General features: G+C 44.3%; 1 protein-coding gene across 1 annotated transcript in view; it reads right to left on the reverse strand.

The window, feature by feature from the left end:
* Positions 1-23,674, reverse strand: part of CRACR2A (calcium release activated channel regulator 2A) — a 957,312-nt gene that overhangs the window by 365,332 nt on the left and 568,306 nt on the right. Inside the window, exon 6 of the mRNA XM_069628295.1 lies at positions 8,531-8,621. Coding sequence (XP_069484396.1) covers positions 8,531-8,621 — 91 coding nt within the window. The remainder of the gene's footprint in view (positions 1-8,530; positions 8,622-23,674) is intronic.

The following is a 23,674-nucleotide window of genomic DNA, read 5'->3' on the forward strand; positions in this document are numbered from 1 at the left end:
AGTATGTCTCCCCATGCATCATTTTGGTGATGACAATGTGTTCCAAATGTGTATTAACCACCTCCCAAAATCCCTGTTTCTACCTCCATGCAAGATCAGGTGAGTGTTCCTCACCCAAAGCTGTTCTCTATGATCCCAGCTCCTCCCACACCTCCTTAAAGATGTCACCTGATGGCGTGTGTCTGGTCAACTCACATAAAGAGACTGATACTGACTTGTGTTTCCCTCACCGCTCCAAATCTCTGCTGCTCCCTCCCACCAAATTCAAGGGAATGGCCCACTCACACAAGTCACCCTGAAGGTGTCCTGGCTCCTCCCGCTCCTCCTCCTAGGTGTCATCCGATGGCACGTGTCTCGTCCACACATTTCAAGAGACAGACACTGATTGGTTACCCACCTCTTCAAATCTCTGCTGCTCTCTCCCAGAAAGATCAGGTTAGTGTGCTTCCCCCAAAAGATGCCCTCATTGATTCCCAGCTCCTCTGCTCCTTCTCCCAGGTGTCACCCCATGACGGACACCTACTGGTGTTTCTCCTGTCTCCCAAATCTCTGGTGATGTTACTTGTGTTTTTCAATCCCTCCAAATCCTTGAAAGTGTCCCACAGGTGCTGCATAAGCAAACCCAACCCTAAATCTCTGACTGGGTCCCATTCATTAACTGCCTATTCTTCTTACTGGAACTACTCTAAATGCACTCCAGTTTGTCAGGCTTTCTACAAATATCCTAAGCCTGCCTCCATCAATGACAGCCTGCCTCTCTAAAAGCTTTCCAATACTGAATAGGAGCTGACATTTAAGCTATGTGGCCAAACCTTGGAGACTCGGAGGTTCATCTTGAATGGCTCACCCAAAATTTGAGAGATTCAAGTTGGTGCATGGAAATTCATCCAGGCCTACAAGGACCAGGACAATGATATTGGAATAGCATGGGAGACCAGGACTAGGATGAGAAAATAGAATGAGGGTGAGACAGTGGAGAGCGAGAGTAGGAAATAAGTGAGGGACGAGGATGAGGTTCCAGGATAAGGGACAACGACTTGGATGAATTACTGACTTAATCAATTATAGGACTCTAGTTTTCATGTCCTTACTTGTTCCTGTGGTGAGATATGTTGACTGAAGAAAGCATGGTGAACTGGAGGACACACACAATGACAATCCTAGTGCAGGAGTTTATCCAAAGGTGGAATCATCACGACTCCAGCGAATTCAGGTCCTGGTTCTAGGTCATTTTAATCAAATTTGAGCCTCTAGAGGAACCGGATGATATATGCAACGCGCAAGATTTTGCCTCAGAGATCCCTGCCTTACTAGAAGATTATTCTACTAGAATTCATAGACCGCACACAACACACAGAGACTAGAGGGTTACTTAAAGACCTGATAAAGCAACCCCTCTTCAAAGCTTATCTACTACTCAAATACATAAATGCTCTCAGGTCAAGGGATGAAGAATACTGCTCTTCCTCTTCGCATCACGCTGTGCTCCACCATATTTATGAATAATGTATTTATTCCCTTATTGCAATTTATAGTTATAAAAGACATTATTATCATAACAAAGCGGGTTACGAGAACATTCCCATTTTCATCACAATTTTTCACAAAGTGCAAGGGCTATTACAGAACGCGCTAGTCAGCTCCTCAGAAAAGCAATCTACCAACATGCTAGTGCATTCCATTTAAAGTGCAATTCACCAGGCTTAAATGAACCAATCATTATTTAAAACCTCTTATTCATTCCATCCATACTTCATTCCACATACACCCTACATGTTCCACTCCTCTCTTAATAAACTCCATGTCTAGGAATTTCTTCAGGGGCGTGCTGGCTCCCGCTTGTCTTTAAATGTAATGTCTCTTTATTCTTAAAGCTGTATATTGTTACAGCGTCATCCCACTGTGTTCTTATTCTTAATTCTCTGCACTTATTGAGATGTTCTTAGCATCTCTGCGGCTCATCATCGGCAAAATGCACCTCGTGACTGCCCTTAGTCTCTTCTCAACAGTGCTAGTAAGGCACTCGAGCGGCAGACTGCCTCTGCTTTCTGCAGTCCTCCTTGTTATTTCTTTATTAAGGTTGCACTCGTAACTGCTGCAACCCTCTCCTAGCATTTCAGCCAGGTTTCTATGACTTGACTTTTTAATTATCCTCTCACTTTCACAATTAGCGTGGGAATTCTTCCACACGTGACTTCCGCACTGTTGTGCCGACATGCAATTAAGTTTTTCAATTCCTTCCTGGCGCATTAATCAAACTGCTCCTTTCAATGGTGACCTGCAGCTAGCGTGCTTTCAACGGACACTGCCACACAGAACATTTCCGCTTTTTGCCGGACTATTCTAAGGTTCTTTTCTCAGGAGTATTTCTCCCTGACCCATTCAGTCAGCTGTTAGTTTAGGCGGCTGCTGGCTGTCGCAGAAACAGCTTCACTGGCGTGTTTCCTCGCAAATGTTTCCCCCCTCCCTCCAACCCACCCCTTTCTCCTGCACGTCTTTTCACTGCACTTGCATGTCCAAATGCATTAAGGCCTAGTAGGACCATAAGTGTGTGGTACTGTTCTTATTTACTCCCTTGTTCCCTCCCCATTTTGCCTTGTGGCACTTGGAATGACTATTCTGTTGTATACGCGCCTAACAAATGCTCAATAAATAAATAAATAAATAAAGTGAAGTTGGAGGACTTGCTGGAGGCAGTAAAGAAGGGAGATTCTGCAGCATTCTGGAAACATGTATCGGGCAATGAAGTGCATGGTGATACCTGGCGGAATAACTTCCAAGAGCTATATGGGGCCAGCCCAGTTATCAGTGTTGAAGAAGTGGAGTGTGTGGATTTGATGGGGGCCATATCCAGGGTGGGAGCATGGGGCTTTAGCCTCTCATTAGTTAAGGTTCAGGAAGCTGTTAACAAGTCAAAAAGCCGGTAAGCCCCCGGACCTGACAAGATCCCCATTGATCTATATAAGGATGAGCCCTCTGTGTGTGCGCCAGTCTTATGGAGGCTATTTGATGCAGTGATTAAATTAAATAGGGTCCCACATTCTCGGCATGGGGCCGAGATAGTCCCAATAAAAGGAGGAAGGGAGAACCCTGGCAATTACCGATCAATATCCCAGCCAGGAATAGCACCCCTGATCAGTGCTTTGGCTTTTTTAAATCTTGCAGGTATACACTGTTTTACATAAAGCAAAGATTTAGGTGGTCTTTGCGGATTTGAAGACCGCCTTCGATGGTGTACCAAGAAATCTACTCTAGCAAGTACTTAAAAATATGGATATACAGTTATTCGACCATTGTACACCAGTAATAAAGCGGTCCTACGCTGGGGCCTGGCAGGGAAGGTTACAGACCTGTTTGATGTGTCCTTGGCCCACTCCTATTCTGCATCTACATCAATGAAGTTATTGACAAGTTAGTTGCAAACTGTTCTGTGAACTGCTTTGAATCCCCCAGACTAGGTAGCGGCACAATTCTTTGATAATGGCGCTATATTACTTGCTACTACTTTCTACCACCCTCGTGGGCCTTGGCCTAAACTGTTTTGTTAGAAGTGTAATCAGATGAGCCTGGAAAGGAACAAAGACAAAACCAAGGAAATGGTGTTCAGACCTACATTTTCTAAATACTGCAACTTGAAGACGGAGGTGCATGGTCACAGGTTAGAACAAGGCCCTTTCTATGATTATCTGGGCATCAGATTTTCAGAAAGTGGTTCGTGCTCAGTCCAACTTGCTAAATCATCTATTAACTTGGATAAGAACAATGGGGGTGTCAGGACATGTTTTGCCAGCCACGGGGGTGTCCGCAGGGTAGGCGGTGGCTCCCGCTATTGTGATCTACAATGTGCACGCCTTTTCATCAGCACTTTATGGAGCTCAAATATGGGGCAACATTTACTGCCAGCCGCTAGCAGCTATTGAGAGTAAGTTTTTTAAAACCTTCTTAAGACTCCAAAAAAGTTATCCTAGTGCTCCACTCCATATGGAATGTGAACATGTGAGCCTCAAGCTGGTCCTACATTGGGTGAGGTTCTTGGAGACACCTGAACTAGTGAAGTACAGGGACGCACTCAAACATGTCCTGGCTATTGAAGGCGGATGATCTCTCCCTTGGGTGGTGCACATCAAGCAGTGGTTTACAGCTCTGAACTTCAGCACTTTATGGTTCAAACCGACCACACTGACCCGTGCCTCCAGCTTCCGCACACCTCCAAAGGAGATGCAATGTCTTCTCCTGAGCCTCTTCCAACAGTTTGGTTTCCTTTTTTAAATATCCCGTGCATAGGTGCTTTCTCAAAACAACTATCACGCTCATTGAGTTTGTGGCTCCTCATGCTCTGCCTCATTTCTTTCATCCTCCTCGTCTCAGTACTTCAGTGGTTGTGGGAATTGCAGTCCACTGATATCAACTGATGCACAGTACTTGGAGAACTTCTCTCAACGATTCCATATGAAGGATCAGTTCTATATGAAGGGGAATTAGAACTGAAAAAGGGTTTCTGGGAGCTTTTACTTTTCAGACCATGAATAAGAGTTTGTTCTAAAGGATGTTGGAAAAATGTTTGGATATTTTTCCTAACGGGAGGAGACAGTCACATAGCAATAGGCCATTAGGGTATTCGGTATAAGGGGGTCTTTCTAAGGACAAATGGGGATACCATGTCTCATCCAATGAAGTCATGGCAACTCACTGGTAGTTGTCTCCTCCCATGTGATCCTCCCTCAGATAGCCGCCCCAGGGTTGGGATCAGGTAGCGGCTGCCGTCCACTGGCCACAAGGGAGGACGTTACCGCTGGGGAATCCGTGATGACTCCATTGGATTCATCACATACACCACTGAGCATTTACGGTTGGTGAATATATATTGATTCAAAAGACAAAGATTCTTGCCCAAATCATCATTTAATTGACAATTTCTCAATAATTTCGTTCCATTTTATAGTTTTTTATACAGCATCATGAAGAACCTGGTTGTGAATTATCTATACTATGGTTTGTTCAATACCCCAGGTTATACATGGATTCAATTAATTAAAGTAATCAAGAAATCTATTGAACACATACGAATACCCAAGTAAACAGTAAATCAGATCAACAAAAAAGAAATGAATGGGCAAAATATTTTTCACGCTTCCTAGTTAGTTTAAACTGCTTTAAAGCTGTGGCGCAGTGGAGCGTTATGCTGGTTTGTGTCTTGTGAATCAATATTGGTTAACAAACAGTAAATATCCAGAGGTGTATCATGTGGGCAGGTTGAGCTGAGTAGCTAAGTAAATATACATTATACCTGCACACCTTCATTGGCTCACCAAGCAAATGAAAAGTTTAAATTTGAGACCAAGGAAAGGCAAGCTGAGTTTTAGTCTTTTTGCCTTACTAATTCTAACAAAGAACAATATTTTGAAGTTGAGCATGCATCTTAAAGTTCACCTGCTTCGGGGAGAATCCATAATTTTAACAAATGTGCATGAAAAATAATAGGCACAATGGAAAATGGCTCAATATAATTTTAAAGGCCCCTTTCACCTGGTGAAAACATTGCGGCACGCGAACACCGAATATGGCTACTACTCAAACTTTGAAAGCAACATGGGTGTAGTCTGACATGTCATTATGTACACAAGTGACATTTGAAGCAACCGTGGAGCACATATTTTTACCTTAGCCAACAAAGGAACCTATAACAGATGGGACTCACAGATGCTGTGATAGCATTTCCATTAGGACTTTAATAGCAAGAACAACAATTGGATCTTCAAAAGTAAAGAGTACTTGAGCCTTGAAATAGAGCGATCAGGTTGAATCATGTGTCAGCAAAGTTTCAGCAGCTCAATAAAGAAATAAAACCCTTTAGATGGATAAACTTGTGGAACAACGGTTTTATTGACTTGGAAGAGTATAATTGTTTCACCGGATGGGGACTTGCGCATGCAATCACAAGCACACCCTAGGTTTAAGATTGTCCTTTCAGCGGATGATTCAATTTTACAAGGGGTCTGTCTAAGCAGGTATTTCCTTTTCCCAAAGTCATTCTAAAGTCAGTCATGCTTTTTTATCATATTTCATTTGAACAAATCCATACATTTAAAACCTAATTAATAACAATGACTACATTAAAATTATGGATGTAACAACCTTCAACTTCAAATAAAAAGTCAGCTGAAGTGAGCTGAAAACAACTGAACAGTGTCAACGGAGGATAGCACATGGGCAAGGCGCTGGTCTTGGAAGCAAGACCACGCAGAGCAAAAGATGTTCGAATCCCCGATCTGTGCTTAGAAACCTATATAAACCCAATTAAATAAATAAATAAGCTATTATCGTCCCCCCCCCTTATATCACCAAAAACTCTCCTTCAACACTTACCTCTTCTACATTCACTTCGTCACATATTTACATCTTCTTACTTTTGCTTTGTCTGCATCCTCACATTGTCAAGGTGGCAATGGATATGGTAAGGCTAGATGGAAGGTTAGAGTTGGGGTAAAAGAGGGTTAGAGGGAAGAATATGGTTTGGGAAAGAAGGAGTGTGCAGGGGGTCTACCCCTGTAATGACGAAGTGAATGTTAGAAGAAGTCAATGACAGAAGTAGTGAAGCTATGAAGAGGTCGAGGTCAAAGTGACTAAATTAATTTATGGAGAATTGAATGCTGATGAGGTAAAGACATACATCCAGCTATTCAACAGAGCGTGGATACTTTCTTGTTACTTTTCATCAGAATGCAACAGTCCCTTCCTAGTGTTAGACATGGGGTATGATCTAGAACAGATGAGATTAAAAAACATTGGCTAAAAGTATTTTTTATTACATGCCAGCATGCCAGTCTGAAAGTGCATATGACTATGCAGAGGAGAGAAGGGAGTTGGGAGGAGTGAGAGTTGAGGCTGTATTGTTTCTGGAGGGGGGGGCATGCCTATGGAGAACTGGAAGTCTTCTAAAACGGTAGCAGCATGCAATGAACTCTCTCCAGTACCCCTGAAGGACATACTGGCACAGAGGATAAGGAGAAAAGGATCACGTGCTGCGGCTGTAAGGAGCATACAAGGAAAATCCTTCTTTATGGCTGCAACTGGGAGAAAGATAGACAGGCACAAGTTGACTAACCCGCTGCAAAATTAGTCTGGTTGGCCGGTGCCTCTTATAGGTTAATAGGGCAGTGGAAGAATTATATTGTAGGCTGAGTGGCATATGACTGGCATTTCCAAACCATATTGACTACTAAAGTGCACATACCTGCTTAGAAATCTCCCTATTTGAACAGTCTAACTTCAGGGGAATGGCGTGAGAGATAGGAGAACTCTGTTTTTGTGGGAGAGAGAGATTTAGAGAGCCTTTGCTTGCTGGTGTGGGGGAGGAGGGGTGAAGAGTGAGATTTTATGATGAGGTATATATATCTACACCTTCTGGGGTTGTGAGTAGGTGAAAGGGTAAGTGGAGGATGCTTCAACCACAGGAATATTCAAGAAAACCCTTAGGGCTGGTGCAGAGTCAGTTATATTTCAAACTGAACAACATGTGACCGACACAGATCCAACCCTAACAGTCTCTAAGGGGTTCCTAGATGTTGGGACATTGACCATTTGCATACTCCTCTCAGTCTAAGGGGAGGGGGAGTGAGGGGTCAGAGGAGTCTGTGTGGGACAGAGAAGGACCAAGAGCCTCACATCTGCTTAGGTGAAGAGGAGGAGGCGGGGTGGGTGTGAAAATGCTATGTTCTGTTGAATAGGGAGGTCCGTAGAGTCCTGCATCTTCTGATGTTATGGGGAGGAGGATTGGTGAGCTGTGCTGGGCATGTCTGTGGGAAATCAGATTCAAGGCCCTTTGCATTATCCACAAGGTTGTCTGGGGCCTGGGACCTCTTTACATTCAGCTTTCCCTCCCTAAATACCCCCTGCCAGAGACCTTTTGTCTACTGGCTCCAACTCTCTGTAGATCAAACATTTCTCCAAGCAGAGAGTGGGAGGTAGATCCCTTTCCTCGGTTGGCTCCTCTCTCGGGAACAGCCTCCCTCCCCCTTCAGACTTGAGCCAGATCTTCCTAAGTTCCAGAAACGTCTTAAGACTTTCCCTTTCTCCTCTTCCTTCCCTCTCCTGTGCTAACTCTCCATCTGACAAACCTGTCTGATGTAAAATAAGCCGAATGAGACACCAGCAGATAAGCATACATTGAATATAATAATCTTAAAGCCCTAGAGGCACTCGCAACAGTTCTTATATAATTGTTGGACCTATGTTGTGAAACACATGTTGGCAAAAAACAAACTATTATTTGTTGTGTTGAAGCATAGTGTCGTAACCAAGGAGTAACATTATCATCAGACAGGCAATACTGAAGCAAACTAGAACATTGCAACTAGGAATTTAGTATGATTATGGATATTGTGAATTATTACATGAATCAATATTTACTTGAAGCAAACTTATGGTGTTTACCCTTGGGCTCAGTATTTTAGTTGAATTATGGTTGGAAGCTTGACATATGTCACACAAGCGTGAAATAACACAAATATGAAATAAGAAATTGACTTGCTTGTTGGAGGAATCGTTCTTTTTCAGTTTTAATTTGCTGTTCCATTTCTTCATATAGATTCTGGATTTCTTCATCATAGGTTTCTGTTTTTCTATTGAGGAAATAAAAACAGAGAAAGTAAATAGTTGGTTTAGAAAATATACTGTAGACTATTATGTCATTCATGCCATGCTTATAAAAACATGTAAGCATCAATATTTTCATTCATTTTATTTTTTAATTTCAAATGTTTATTATGGTATGGTTTCAGTCAGGAAACCTTTCACAAAACAATCTTATTACACAAATGCAACAATTCAATAAAATACACAAGTACGAAAATAGCCATTAAAATTCATCAAAGGTTAAGAGTATATTATGAATCTTCAATAATTATTCCTCAATCGGTCCGTTAAACTCATTACATTTTTAGCTAATTCTGAATATCCAAGAAGAACACACATTTCAGTTGCAAAATATAAAAGGGCAATAACATGTGATAGATGTAAAGTGCTCATTAATCATCTGTGCCATACATTCTCAGAGAACACTGCAGCAACAGAGTAAACAACATAACTAAAATAAAACATTCTCCTGGTCACAAGAATTTCACACATTAAAAGTAAGTGAAAAAAGGATTCAATCCCGTTAGATTTGCAGAGCCTACAAAAACAATTATTAAAAACCAAACAAATGCTTGGAACCTCCAAAGTGGAATAACAGTTCAATCTAAATCTTAGCAGCCGTGCCCTAAAAGAACAAGAGGGTGTCTTAAGTTGATAAGGTTGAGGAGAAAACAAAGGGAGAGACACTTCCACAAAGCGAACATAATACCTAAATAGTGACAATTTTCTAAGGTGGTCAAACGAGTAACTCCTATCTAGGGCACACAATCTTTTCTTTACAATAGAGAGGTCCATTTCAGAGGTAATCTCAATCTCTCTTAGAAGGTATTCACTCTCTACTGAAAACTCGATCAAGGACTTGTCTGATTTCAAACTTAAAGACTCCCTTGATAACACATTGGTAGTACCCTTTCTATAGAATCTGTGCTGAACACTTAATTTGTTCCATTTATATTAGATTCACCAAGATTGAAGGCCTAATTCCAACCAAATTGCTTCAATTGGAACATGCAGGGGGAGGTTCAGGACCTTGCGCCAGATTTTATCCTCATAAATGCCCAACCATTTCCTAGTGGACGGAGAAAGTAATTTCAAACCTTAAAGGACAGCTGGAGATACTTTTGCTTTAAAAACTGTATAACAGGTAATAGTGAGTAAAAACAAAACATCCTTTGGATCACCCTCATAAGTGCAATAAAGACCTCCACTTTTGCATCAAGATGGCGCTTCACCAAAGGCAAACGCTTTTTGGGGAAAAAAGATAGCCCAAATAAATTAGTCTTTAGGCTTCCAGAATTTTCATTAGATTAATCGACTAAGTAAAACCCTTAGATTTATTTAGAGGGATTATAGCACAAAATACTGGATTTATGTGGATTAATTAAATGCTTGCTCTTAATTAAATAACCTGACATCAACATCATTCTCTGAAGTCCAATCAGGGTTACATCCATCAAAATAAGATCGTCTGCGTAGGCTAACCAGCCCACTTCTAGTGACCCTATTCCTGGAAGACAGAGAGAGGCTTGAGATAATACAAGTTGCACATCTGATACCTATAAAATAAATCGGCTCCTGGACGCACCGCTGTCCAAGTCCGGTACCAACCGTAACCTACCTTGATAAAAGACGGTCTGAGTTAAGTCTAACTATCAGCTTGTTTTTAGAGTGGAACATAAAAACATAGTTTATAAACCTTGAGGTATTACCCAACTACTTAATTTACTACACAGATGGTCTCTACCCACCTCATCAAAGGCAGACGAAAGGTTGAGGCAGTCCAGATATAGGGAGTACTGCTTGTTCAAATTGGCAGTTGACTGTAAAAGAGATACAACAAAACCATTTGTAGAGGTGCCCACGCCCTTTCTGAAACCATTTTGAAAAATGTTAGGCTGCGTCTCCTACGCCCATTGGACTAGATATTTAATAACAAAACTTGCTCAGACTTTTAATGAAGAGTCAATTAACTATATTGGCCTATAATTTGAAGCAGATGTCGATTGCCCTTTTTGTACATATGGACAACAATAGCAACTGCCAACAACTCTAGATATTCCATATAACTAACAATATGAGAAAAAAGATACAAGAGAATCTTTGACTTTGTCTTACTCTTCAAAGTAATATTGGAAAGACCGTCGAAGCCGCAAGCAATTGAGGATTTTAATTTAAATAGGGCAATTTATAAGTCTCCACAGTTAAAATTAATTTTCCACAGGACCTACGGTACCCTTATTAGTGGATCCTCGGATTCAACATTTTTGTAGAAAAGGTTAGAATAAAAGACTGCCCAATCTGATTCCATAATACAATTTGTCTGTGTTATTCTCTGATGATTACCCATACCATTTAACAACCATTCAATAACCAGCAACAACAAGCAAATTCCGACTACTTCTGGCTATGATATTTCTGGACTTTATAAGATTTCAGCCAGTTTTTAAGAAACTAAGAAACTATCTCTCTTTCTTAGAGGCTAACATTTTTGCTTCAGTTCCCATGTTCCGGGAGGTCATGATAGCTTTCTCGGCCTGTCGAGTGGCTCGCATACGGTTTCTAATATGCATGTCGAACTGTCCTCTGCGTAATGCCGCAAAGGGTTTCTGTTCCAAAAAGAAGTTGAAACCGTTTCCGTTCCTCGTTCCAGGCTTGTAAGGTATGCTGAAACTATTGGTGGCACAATTTAACCATTTATCCCTTACGGACAACTCGTCCTAATCGCGACTGACTTTAGCCTTAAATTGAAGCAAAGGTTTGCCACCCAACTTAAGTATATTGCCAGCCTTATTTTCTTCTAAGTTGGCACTAGACGAGACAGAGCCGATCTCATGGTACAGAAAATTCTAACTGACAGCACCAGAAATGCATGATCGCTACGGTTGTTAGGAAGGATTTCCAAAGAAAGCACCCTATCCAAAATAAAATTAGAAATGTAAATAAAATCAATAGTGGAAGAAGAGAAGGGACCAAACCAGGTTCGGTGTAAAGGTATGTCTCCTGTTATATTTCTGTTCAATCAGAACATTCTGCATTTCTGCATAAACAGAGACCACCCCACCCCCATGCCAGTTTTTCCCTTTGAACACTTTAAATGTACAGAACTTAAGGAGGGTATGTGATCCTCAGCTTCTGCCCGATTCTCATCTACACAAAAGCGGTTAAAATCACTAGCACAGATAATGCAAGGTTCTGGGTGTTGAGTTAAACATGTTAAAAAGATTCTATTTGGATCAGTCCAGAGATCAAGCTATCCTCAACTGCAAATGGATTGCAATACAGATTGACCAAAAGCATGTTTCAGAATTCAAGGCCTTCTCTCAAACAAACTCTCAACTCTAATACTGCCTCTGTGTCTGAATGAATTTCCTTACTGAGAATACACAGATTGTTCTTAATGGCTAAGGGAGAGCAACCAGCTGGTCAGCGCTTAAACCTCTTCCTAGCTTTATTAATGTCAATCTCAAAACCATCTATTTTTGGGGGTTCAGATAGCCAGTTCTCTTGAAACAAAACACAATCATTCAGTTTATACTTGAAAAACATACAAGGATTCAAATCATTGTTAAAAATGTGGGTGTTCTAACTGAAAAGTGAAATTTATTGATGTCTAAAAACCTGGGCTGAGGTGCCTTAAATGCAACTATGAGGTTGGTAGCCAGTCCTATTTCTCTTTTAAATTGTACACATTTGGAATGGACACATGCCTCTGCCCAGTGGTTCAGACAGTACACGGGACTTTTATTGTTTCCTGACCCTCCACCATAGATTTTGGAGCAGAAAAGGCCCCAATATTAAACCAGTAGCATTTACTGACTCAATAACTGAGGTATCATAGCCTCTCATTATAAGGTCCTTGTGAGCTCTTTTCATCCCATCCAAGTTCAGAATAAAAGTGTACTATGCACGCATTGAAAAGACCATCCTCATTCAACTCCACCATTTCAATGTCCCCTGAGGAAATCCCAGTCAGTGAGGGAATCCCTCTCAGTATTGCCAAAGTTCTACTTCTATTCATAGGGAATTCTACTTCACCACAACATATTGTAGAGAATTTGATAGGCAGTTCATTACTTCCCTTTTCCCTCCCAACCCCACCAAAAGAGCTATACTGTGGGTTGTTGGTCAATTCACACAATGACTGAGACTCCCTTCGCATACCAATCCACCCTAAACTTAATGCCTTAAAGGCCTCTGGCCTCTGGACGCATCGAGAACCTTTCACGCACGGCCCACCGGACCCAGACTCAAGCAGCAGGTCTCTGGCTGCCTGTTACCCCTCTGTGCGCAACCAGCAACATGGATAGGATAGAGGAACATTATTAATGCAGACAACGATGCAACAGTAATGAAGAGGGCTTTTACTCACCGGCCCATATTCTAAGCCCTGATGAATGTGGTTCAACCACTCTTCACCACAGAAAGCGGTCGGCTATAAAATGACCTGACCCAAGAGTACAACAAGACTACCTGGAGTCAGTGCATTTGGTTTTTGAATCCCCAATACAACAACTCTGAGAAATTGATTGAAGAATATTCCACCATTCTTCTTTTTCCTTGTTTTAACATTCTGCACCAGCTTAATAGAGAAAATCCATTAAAATTCTGTTTCTGTTCATCAAGAAAGCGGCAAACACATGATCCATTGTGGTCCAACATGTGTTTTAGAGACACATTGCTCTTTCAAAACTTTTACTCTAACAAAGAAAGTGTGTCTTCCTCCATACGAGCCAAGAAGAAACATCAAATGTCCTTGATTTTCTTTTTTAAATGATTCTTCTTATTCCCTAATGTTGAATTTTTACAGCGCTCCTTTGACGTCCTGAGTGCTTCTGGAACATCATGAACTTGGAGAGAGAACTCAGAGTCTTTATACTCTGGGGATATTGAGTTTATCTCTTTGCCTTTGGTGAATAACAATTGTTTGGTGTCTTACTTTTACTCTGACATTGTGGTCAATTTGGTACGAGGACAAAGGGCTATTCTCCACTGCATGGGTTACAATCTGTGTGTACTTGATTCTACTGACGCAGCAAAGTCCTTTTTAACTCCTCCTACATTGGCATTGACATCGCAGACATCCCAAGATAGTCTGGTGTTGCCTCCGTTACCTTCTTTCCTTTTTGAGACCTCTCTCATTTCAAAGATCAAAGAAGTTCAGGATTGGTTATGGGTGGTCTGCTGTCAAAACCTTTGCGTCTCTAACCCAGGGCTTAAATCAATCCTAGCCTACATGATCTCAAGTTGCTATTGTGGAACGTGTGTGGTCTTACTAATTTCTGGCAGGTATGCAATGGCTCCCCCCACTTGCATGAGTGCATATCTTGTTTATACAGGAAACTATGTCTTTGGAGTGCCTTAATTTGGGGGGGCATTCTACTTTTTCCTCTTAGTGTAAAACTTGACTCAACTTTGTGGCCTGCAAGTAAGGATATTTTGGCCATTCATGTTGTTTTGCTGGATTCATCTGGGAAATTTGTATTAGTCAACTTAAACTGCAACCCTGCCAAGCATTCGATTGAGGATTTCCATTCATCCCAACTTTTTATCTTTGAAAATTGGCTGTTGGAGGGTCACCCCCATGTAATCATTGTGGGGATGACTTCAAATGGTAATTGTGAAGGTAGTCATAGTTACAATCTGCTTTCATGCACCCTCCATGTCTACAATTTGAGTCTTATGCTGGGATTTGCATGGGTTTCCTTTATGTCCAGTTGGGACTTGCATCAACTGAATGCTTTCAAACCCACCATGACACCTATCTTCAGTTGGCACCAATGCCTCTCCTCATTATGGATTGATTACTTCTTTGTCTCTTCCTCCCTGGACTCGAAGTGTAGCAAACTGACCATTGTAGACCCCCTGGCAGGTGACCATCTCATAGTTAAATTTACCTTGAAAGCGACAACCATGAAGCAATAAGTATGGCCCCTATTGGTTCCAGTCATACCAGATGGGAGTGGTTGAGGCTGTCGCTGGGACGGAAGCGTGTATGACAAATTAACTACGCTTCTGTTCAGAGATGTTATGCAGTCTCAGGAGCAAGGGGCACGTATTGGTGGGGTTTCTGTACAACTACGCCACAAACCTCTGGATGTGTGTATCATTTTAAGCACCAAGAAGATATCCCTGGACACCGAAATACGATCACTAAAAAAATTCCATCCACATTACTTTGATCAGAGGATCAAACTTTCCAAAGGGCAGAGATGCCGGTACATCAAGTCTTTAAGGGGTCAGGACCTTTCCAAAGTAGAGTACTTAAAGCAAAAAAGGCTCACCTGCCAGTGCCACAGAAATGTTGTTAAATTCTTAAAATATTATCTCTACTTGGGAGATAATCAGTCCATGCTGGAATTTCAACTCTAGACAATTCATGGCCTGCATTAACAACAAATCGGGTGTTAGCAATTTTTCACTTGCTGATTCTATCCAAGAACATACCTGGGTGCTATTCTTTTCTAAGAAATTTAGCACTCCGGCTAGATTCACTAATTGTCCTGGCCCCCTTGGTGGCTTGGTTGCCCCTGGTCCTTACCCTTGAGAAATAGATGATATAGTGTGGGCAATCAATAGACTCAAACCATCTAGGGGTGCCTGGACTGGACGGTCTCCCACCGTTTATCCTGAAAAAGGATCCCTTAGTTTGGGCCTATTTCCCCAAGCCCCACTTTGACTCCTTCCTGGTCCCAGTCTATTATTGTTCTCATCTATAAGAAGGTAGATCCAGCTGATCCAGGTAACTGTAGGCCAATCTCCCTGATCGACGCAGTGAGCTACGTTTTTGCTATTCTGCTGTTATGAGACCTAAATAGTTTCCTGGGTCACTCAGACACCTTATCACGCTTTCAGGTGTAAAAGCCAATCAGGGTGGTAACATCTATATGGCCTTGCTGGACTGTTCTTCACCGTTTGACTGTGTTGTGTGGGAGCGGCAATGGGATAAGCTCCTTGCGCCTAACATTCCGTTGAAGCTAGTCCAGCTGATCGCCCTGCTGCACCACAACTCCACTCTGACAATTCGACTAAATAAGGAAGGAGCAGAATCTGGGCCAGTTCCGGTTCATCTTGGTGTTAAAACAGGATTGCATCTTGGCGCCCACTCTTTTCAACATGTACCTGAGCTACATAGATGGTCTATGGCATACCCTGAAAAGCTAGGCCATCTAAAGATCCATTTGCAGGTGACATTATACTTTTTGCAAGGACCCTGTGTGGCCTATAACAAAAACGAAACATCTTTTACTCCGATGCATTAAGGAATAACTTGGTGGCCAATGGAGCGAAAACTAAGGTGGTTGTTTTTTCAAATCAAAAGAAACCCAAAACTATGTGGTGGTCTATGGACTCTGAAAGGGTTGAACTTGAAGAGAGAATCCCCAGGATGGCCCTTGTGTCCCCTAAGTGCATGACAGCCCGAAGGATGAGAAACGAGAGATGCCACTCGCTGTTTGGCCAACCCCAAGGTGGACCAGTGTATTCCAGGTATGGGAACAGATATTCCCTTAGACAACGTTCAACCCCTATCCAGATGATGTCTTTGTGTATACAGGTGCCTCATCACTCGACCAGATTGACTAATGATGAATGTCCAGCTGTGCTGACGTCATTAGTGGCAACACAACATAGTAAGGTTAGTCATGAAGTAAACTTGCATCCCTGCACGAAGTTACACAGACACACACATGGACACGAAGAACCTGCACACATCGTTTTGTAGATAGAGGACAGATACATATACATACTGTCAGAACCCTTCCCTTTTCACTAGCCAAATGCAGAAACGCAAGAAAGCAAAGTTTACCTGGAGCAAGCGTGCAACCGCTTTATTGCAACTAACCATCTGAAGCCACAGGAACATATAGGTAACCTGGAAGGGCTAGAGTACTAGTAACCTCTAAAGAAAACAATACAATATGTAGGGAAACCATAGAATGACTGTAGTGAATTCACTTATTATATGATATGATATTTTATTTGTATCACGCTCATACACAAATGTTTCAGAGCGTCATGAGGCAAGCGAGGGGAACAAAACAACGATCTTACAAGGCCCAGTGACATTGAGAATACGTAAGTGCAGGGGAGAGGAAAGGCGGAAGTGCAAGGGAGAGGGGGGAATTGGAAAGGTCTGAGCAAGGGATAACAAAAGCAACAAAAGGTAGTGCAGCTAGCAAGGTGGCAAGTGCAGGTTTAGAACGCAGACAAGGGGTGTCTGGTGAGTGCAGGTAAAGGGACTGTAGGGTTACAGATACATGCCCAAGGGAAAGTGTTGCCAGGGGCAGTGCAGGTGTGTGGCTGGGTGGGCATGGACCTGAGCACGAAATCAGAGGGTAAACCAGGTGCACGGTGCCGAACAGACAGATCAGCAGGGGAGAGGGAGAGCAAAGGCAGAAGCAAAGAGGAAGGTCTTGAGGAGCTTCCAGAACTGGAGATGGTTCTCCTCAAGCTTCAGAGTGGCAGGGAGGCTGTTCCAGGCGGAGGCCTCAGCCGAGGAAAGAGATTTACCACCCACTCCTTCCTTGGAGAAGCGACTGACCCTGAGGGAGCTGGAAGTGGAGGAGTGAAGAGCTTGAGTGGGAAGGTATTTACGGAGGGAGAGTTGAAGGTATTTTGGAAGCAGGCCCCCAAAAACCTTGTGGACAATGCAAAGGGTCTTGAATGTAATCCTTGCAGCCACTGGGAGACAATGAAGAGATTTCAGGGCTGGAGAGATAAGATCCCAGGGCTTGAGGCCAAGGATAAGTCTTGTAATCCTGTTCTGGATGAGTTGCAGAGGGCAGAGAGTAGAAGCAGGCCGATTTAGAAAGAGGCTGTTGCAGTAGTCCAGCCTGGAGATAACTAGAGCTCTACAGACAGTAAGCTCCTGGGGGAAGGAGAGGAAAGGAAGAATACCTCTGAGGAGGTGCAGTTGGCAGTTTGACTTCTTAGAGATGTCAGAGAGGTGAGGAGAAAGGGAGAGTGTGGAGTTGAAGATGATCCTGAGGTTCTTTGCCTCAGTGGTGGGCGCAGGAAGAGGGCCAAAGGAGGCCTGCCAGAGAGTGACAGGAAAGGAGGGTGCAGGTGTACTGATGAGGAGAATCTCCATCTTACTTGCATTAAGGCACAGATCATTGGAAGCAACCACTCCTTAATAGCAGACAGACAGTCGGAGATGAGAGAAGGAGAAGAGGTGGCAGAGGGAAGCCTGAAAATAAGCTGGGTGTCATCCGCATAGCACTGAAAGTTGGAGCAGAGAGTGACAATGCTGTGGGCAAGGGGTGCCAAGTATTGGTTAAACACCCAGGGAGAGTGGCTAGACCCTTGGGGAACACCACAGTTAGAGAGAGATATAGAGGAAAGGAAGGACCCAAGTTGGACCTGGCAGGGTCGATCAGAGAGGAAAGAGGTCAGCCAGGCCAGGGCCTAATCAGTGATACCCAGGTTATCACAGAGACAGTTGAGCTGGGTGGTATGTTTAACCATGTCAAAGGCAGAAAAGAGATTGAACAGGATGAGGACAGAGGAGATGTTAGAGTCAAGGTTGGAGAGCAGGTCTTTATGGATGTTCAGGAGAGCAGGTTCCGTGCTTCTGGCAAGCTCTAAAGGCAGACTGATGGCCATGGAGACAACCAACAGAGTTGGTGTTAAGATTAAACTGGGAGCTGGCCAGATTTTCCATGAGTTTGCCCAGGAAAGGAGTGATGGAGATCGGGTGTTAGTTCGCTGGGCATGAGAGGTAGGCTGTGGGTTTCTTGAGGAGAGGGTGCACAAGAGTGCTTCAGAGGGGAGAGAAAGGCTCCAGAGGTGAAGGAATGGTTGCAGAAGTTGGCCAGAGCAGGAGCAAGGGTGTCAATGTGGTCCGTGATGGTTTTAGACGAACAGGGAAGACCTGTGTTTTGACAAGACTTTCATAGATCTGACTTGTATCGAAACCTCGTCAGGGGAGAACTGAGGAAAGGAGGAGAAAGAGGGAAGGGGGCAGCTGCAGGAGGGCCAGAGTTAGCAGAAACAGAAGGGGCAAGAGGTGAAGCTGACAAGAGGGTGGACAGGATGCCCTAGGTTTTAAAGATGAAGTGAGAGGCAAGGGCATTGCAAAGGGCCTAGGAGGTGATAGAAGAGGTTGAGACTGCAGCAGGGTTGGCCAGCTCCTTGCAGATTTTAAAGAGTTTGGCAGAGTTGTTAGATCCCGCAGAGATGCAGGCTTGGATGTGGGCTCTCTTCTTAGTTTGGACAAGGAGCCGGTGTTGCCTTTGGAGCAGGCAGCAGGCCAGTTTGTCAGAGGATGCACAGGAAGCCCACCAGTTTGTCTCAGACACCCTACACTCGCGTTTAAGGGTAACTAAGTCGGAGTTGTACCATGAGTTGCACTTGGCATTGGGCTTCAAGCGGATCCTCATGACAGGGGCAAGAACATACAGAGTATCAGAGATAGAAGAGTAGAGCATGGAAAGGGCTGGGTCAGAGTGAGAGTCAGCCGTCAGCCAGAGGAGGAGGCAGAGAGAAAGTGGCGGAGAAAGCCTCAACTTACACATGCTTCATGGGTCGGATGACCGAGAAGGTAGGTGGCGGTGTTGGAGTTGGCTTGACCTGAGGGGTAGAGGGGAGAGATGGGAGAAAAGGAGGGCGTGATCACTCCAGGAGAGAGGAGTGGTCAGAGGGATGGAGAGCGGGAGTTCAGAGGAGATCAAACCATCCAGCGTGTGCCCTACAGAGTGAGTCGGGCCAGAGGGGAGAATAGAAATAGAGAGAGAATCGCAGGGGTCACAAAAGAGTCCAGAGGAGGAGCAGGGAGTATCCAGATGGATATTGAGTTCACCAAGAAGGAGGAGTTGAGTTATCGAGGCCAGGAGGGAGGCGGAGAGGTCGGTCCACTCAGAGAGGAAGGATGTGATCTGACCAGTTGGCCGATAGATAGTAGCAGGTTAAGAGAGTGGCCAGGAGAGAGGAGAGAGAAAGCCTGCAGATAAGGCACTCAAAAGAGGAGTAGGTCTGCTAGGGATGACAGAGGCAGGTCTCCACTCTAGGAAGATGAGGGCTACTCCCCTTCAGCACTGGGTGGATCGGGCCACAGAGAGGATCTTTTAGCCATCAGGCAGGAGAGTGTCAAAGCTTGCGACAGAGCTGATTGTGAACCATGTCTCGGTGAGACCGAGGACATCGAGGTCAAGTTCTTCCAAGAGGCGGCAGATGTCAGAAGCGGGTTTGACGGCTGAGCAAGAATTGAGAGTCGAAATATGGAGAAGGTTGCCCTTCTTGAAGGACTTCCGGGGACGGGTACAAATCAGAGGTATGCCCTGCAGAGGTGTAGAGGGAACTTGAGGGGCAGCAAGAGAGGAAGGAGGAGAGGGCAAGGTAGCCAAGGGGGAGGAAGAGGGAGGGCAAGGAAACTGTGAAAGGGAGAGAGGGGACAGCAGAAGATGAAAGGAAATTGGTGAGGCATCGGAAGCACCTGTGAACAAGGAGGAGGTTGGTGTGAGGGCCTTGGACCAAGGCAGTGCCATTCAGGTAGACATTAATGATAATCTTAGAGGAGTCGAAGGGGGCCAGGAGGGCCTCCCAGTGGGTGCCAATATTAATGTGAGAGGAGGAGAAATGAAAGAGCACAGAGACCATATGAAGAGACCATAGGTCTGGTGAGGGAACAACAAAGAGGATGTCATTGAGGGTCTGTCTGGAGGATGCACTGGTATAGGTGTCAGCGATAGGGAGACCAGGGTTAGAGACCAAGATATCCTTTTTGAACTTCTTCCTTCCAGACGTAGTGAGAAAGCAAGGATAGTTGATGGAGAAGCAGTTAGAGAAGATAAGAGAAACAGAGAGTGCTGTGGGTGAAGTGGAGGGAGAGGAGGAAACAGGAGGTAAGGAACAGGATAGGAAAAGCTGGCCGAGTAACACAATGCAGTCACTGGGCCAAACCAGGTTCAAGAGAATAGTACAACCACACAGGCAAAGCAACAATTCAAATGAACAGTAGCAGTCTAAAACACAGCTAGATTCAAATTAGCAGTAGCAGTCCAAAACTCAGCTAGATTCAAACTAGCAGTAGCAGTTCACAGGCTGTAAGAGTGGGGTGGGGAGAAGGGAGGGAAAGACAGAGGGTTAGGAGAGAAATGGGTTGGAGGAGACTAACCCATTGATGTGGTGGAGAAAAGTCACAGTATTTCAGGCTCCACTGAAAACTGTGGGTGAGGCATCCTAAGTGCTTACGTGAGGGGGTGAAGAAAGTCCTCTTACAGCGAACCGGCAGTAGACAGGGAGCATACAGGGGCCTTAGGAAGTGGGCCTTTGGTGAGGGGCCCTGCTAAAGCCTGCCAGGTCCCCAGTAGGTCAATGGGAAAAGCATACTTACAACAAAGAAAAGCTGGCAGCCATCTTGGAAATGCTGTGAGATTGGCTAAAAGGCAGGCAGCACTGTGGCAAATGGGAACATTTTCTGCATGAATACAACATGATGGTCACAAGAAGGGAATGCCCAGCAGAGCGATGAAAAGTGCAGTATTCACAGCATTACGGGCCAAAATAAAATGACATTTCAGTTTTTCTGTTTTTCTTTCAAATTTTCCAGACGGTAGTTAGATCGGTGTAAGAAGTCTTCAAAGGGGCATCCTACCTCATGGAAGGGGTGAAAAGCAGGCCAGCACAGCCTCTGTGTCTGCAATACAGATGGCAAGATGGGGTATGTTGCTCCTCACACTCTGATGAAGCCACAGGCCTCAAAAATAAGGGAAGAAGAGATGAAGACTCTACAGCATGACACACACAGCCAGTGCTCACAGCCAAGGACAAGGATAGGTGGAAAAATCCCAGTTCCTGGGGCAGCGAGCCACCTGCAAAATAACAGAACAAAATCTTCACTAATTGCAGACTAAAAAGCTCTGTTTTTGTGGTCCTCACCCACGTGACATTGATCAGCCGAACAATGGCCATTTACCTGCAGTGGGAAGACAAGCTGTTCCCAGCGGAGCAGACAAGATTTATACAGGTGTTTTCCATTGAACATTGCAACCTGCAGCTGCAGACACTCTGCCAGGACACAGGGCTATATCTGTGGCAACAATGGGGCAACAATGGGGACAACAATGGGGGGACACAGTCCTTCGCATTACCTTGAAAAGGTACATTGAGCACTGTGAACAGAACAGGGTTCCAGGCTGGGGAGACCCGCTCCAGCAAATCAAGATGCTCAAATCCTTGGGTGGTGTGTAAGGGCCAATGGTAGTCCTGCGACCCTCCAACAATGTAATAGATGGTTTTGGGGAAGTCTCAGGTGAACCCACCTGACATGGGACAACCAATCGAACAGACCATATAGGGGATCTCTATAGGTGTTATTGCCTGAGCTACCCAGTAGATTGGGAATTGTGACATCACTACAGGATAAAAGGTTGTGACACAGGCTCATAAGCTGCGATTACCAGCGTTTGTTATTTCATGTATGATCCCTGTCTGTTTGGAAAATTAAAGACAGTTCTAACTTGCCCCATGACCAAGTCTTCCGTCATTGCCAGGGGAGGGTTTGATGGGCCTGCGGTACTCTGCTGAGCAGTGATTTTGTGGTGCAAACCCTCAGTCCTCTGGCATACCAGACAAAGCGGTAGCAGAGGATGGTACACCTACGTTCGATAGTCACAGAGCCGTCTTTTCCTCTGCAAAGCCTGGAGGGCTGTGAGGTGGCCCAGGGAAATCAAGAGTTACATGGATGGTGCAAACCCTGGAGAGGCGGTCAGGAGCCACTTTGGATAAAATCCTGCCCGCTGTCTGTGGGACACCCAGCAGACCAGAAGGGTGGAGTGGCAGATTTGGGGAGAGCCGGTGGCCGAGCAGCGTCAGCGGATCACAGAGAGTAAGTATAGACTCAGCCATATGGCTGGAACTGAAGGCCATCTTGCTGACGCTCAGGGCCTTCCTTCCGGTTATCGAGGGGAAGGTCATCCTCATTCAGACAGACAACTCGACCAGCATGTTCTATGTCAACAAGCAGGGAGTTACCAGGAAGTGGTGAATGGATATTGGGTGTGAGGTGGTACTGAGCATTGGTTGATGAGACACAGAGGTGGATGTTAATTGCTTGTGATTAGGGAACATGCGATCTTAAGGGGATCAGTTGCGGCAGTTGGCCTAGGCGATTGACTCATGGGTACAGATGACAGAAGCTATGTCAATATTTTATTTCCTGTGGGTAGGGCGTTGTTGCTCGGTTCATGGATGACGATATCCCTGTTTATAGGGCTAATCAGGTGAAGCTAGCTTGAATCGCAGAAGGTGTTATACTGGTTAAGATTTGCAGAGTAGTTTTATCTACAAGGCAACGCTGTAGGTACAGATGGAGCAGGTCAAATATTGGTATCCCCTGTTAGGAAACGGCCGTGGATATATGTTCTTTATATTTGTTGGGGTCTTGGTGTCACTGTGAAATCATTTGGGCAATGCTGTGAGTGGGCGGCTATCAGCGATGCTGTTTCTTTATCCTTACGCATTATTGAGGTGACATCACCAGTGAGGTTTGTGCTCAGAGAGCACACAGAGGTGCAGAACTTTTCTGACGATCAAGGATTGACTGAGTTGTGATGTTTTGTGTCAATGCGCGGAAGGCGCATGCGTAAGATTAGTCGGTGTGCCTGAGAAGGCAGAGAGTTGCAGAAGGGCAGTGTGCCGAGCCCTCTCAGAATATTGGTTGAGAGCCGGGGAGGCTTGTGATTTGGTGGATTTAACTGTTATTTGAATATTTGAGGTTAACATCAAGTAAAGTGCATTTGTTTGATAACAGCAGAAGTATCAAAAGGCCCAACTTGGAGTCAAGTAAGTATAAAAATAATGTATTGTGGCAGCAACGTGAGGGACACACCCCTACAGCACATGTGCCTGTCCCATCCATGATATAAGGACCAAATCTGTAAATATAATGCGGAAGGGACACAAAGCACAGAGGCTAAACTGCCTAAACAATGGCCAAAAGGTGGGAGCTTCCCAAAATGTGTGCAGCAGCCATTACACACCATATACACAAGGTCTACAAGGGGAAGAAATTGAATAAGCAAATAGCTCTATTGGAACTTTG

The sequence above is a fragment of the Ambystoma mexicanum genome, chromosome 12, assembly GCF_040938575.1.
Source record: "Ambystoma mexicanum isolate Mex_15411 chromosome 12, UKY_AmexF1_1, whole genome shotgun sequence".
Taxonomy (NCBI): Eukaryota; Metazoa; Chordata; class Amphibia; order Caudata; family Ambystomatidae; genus Ambystoma; species Ambystoma mexicanum.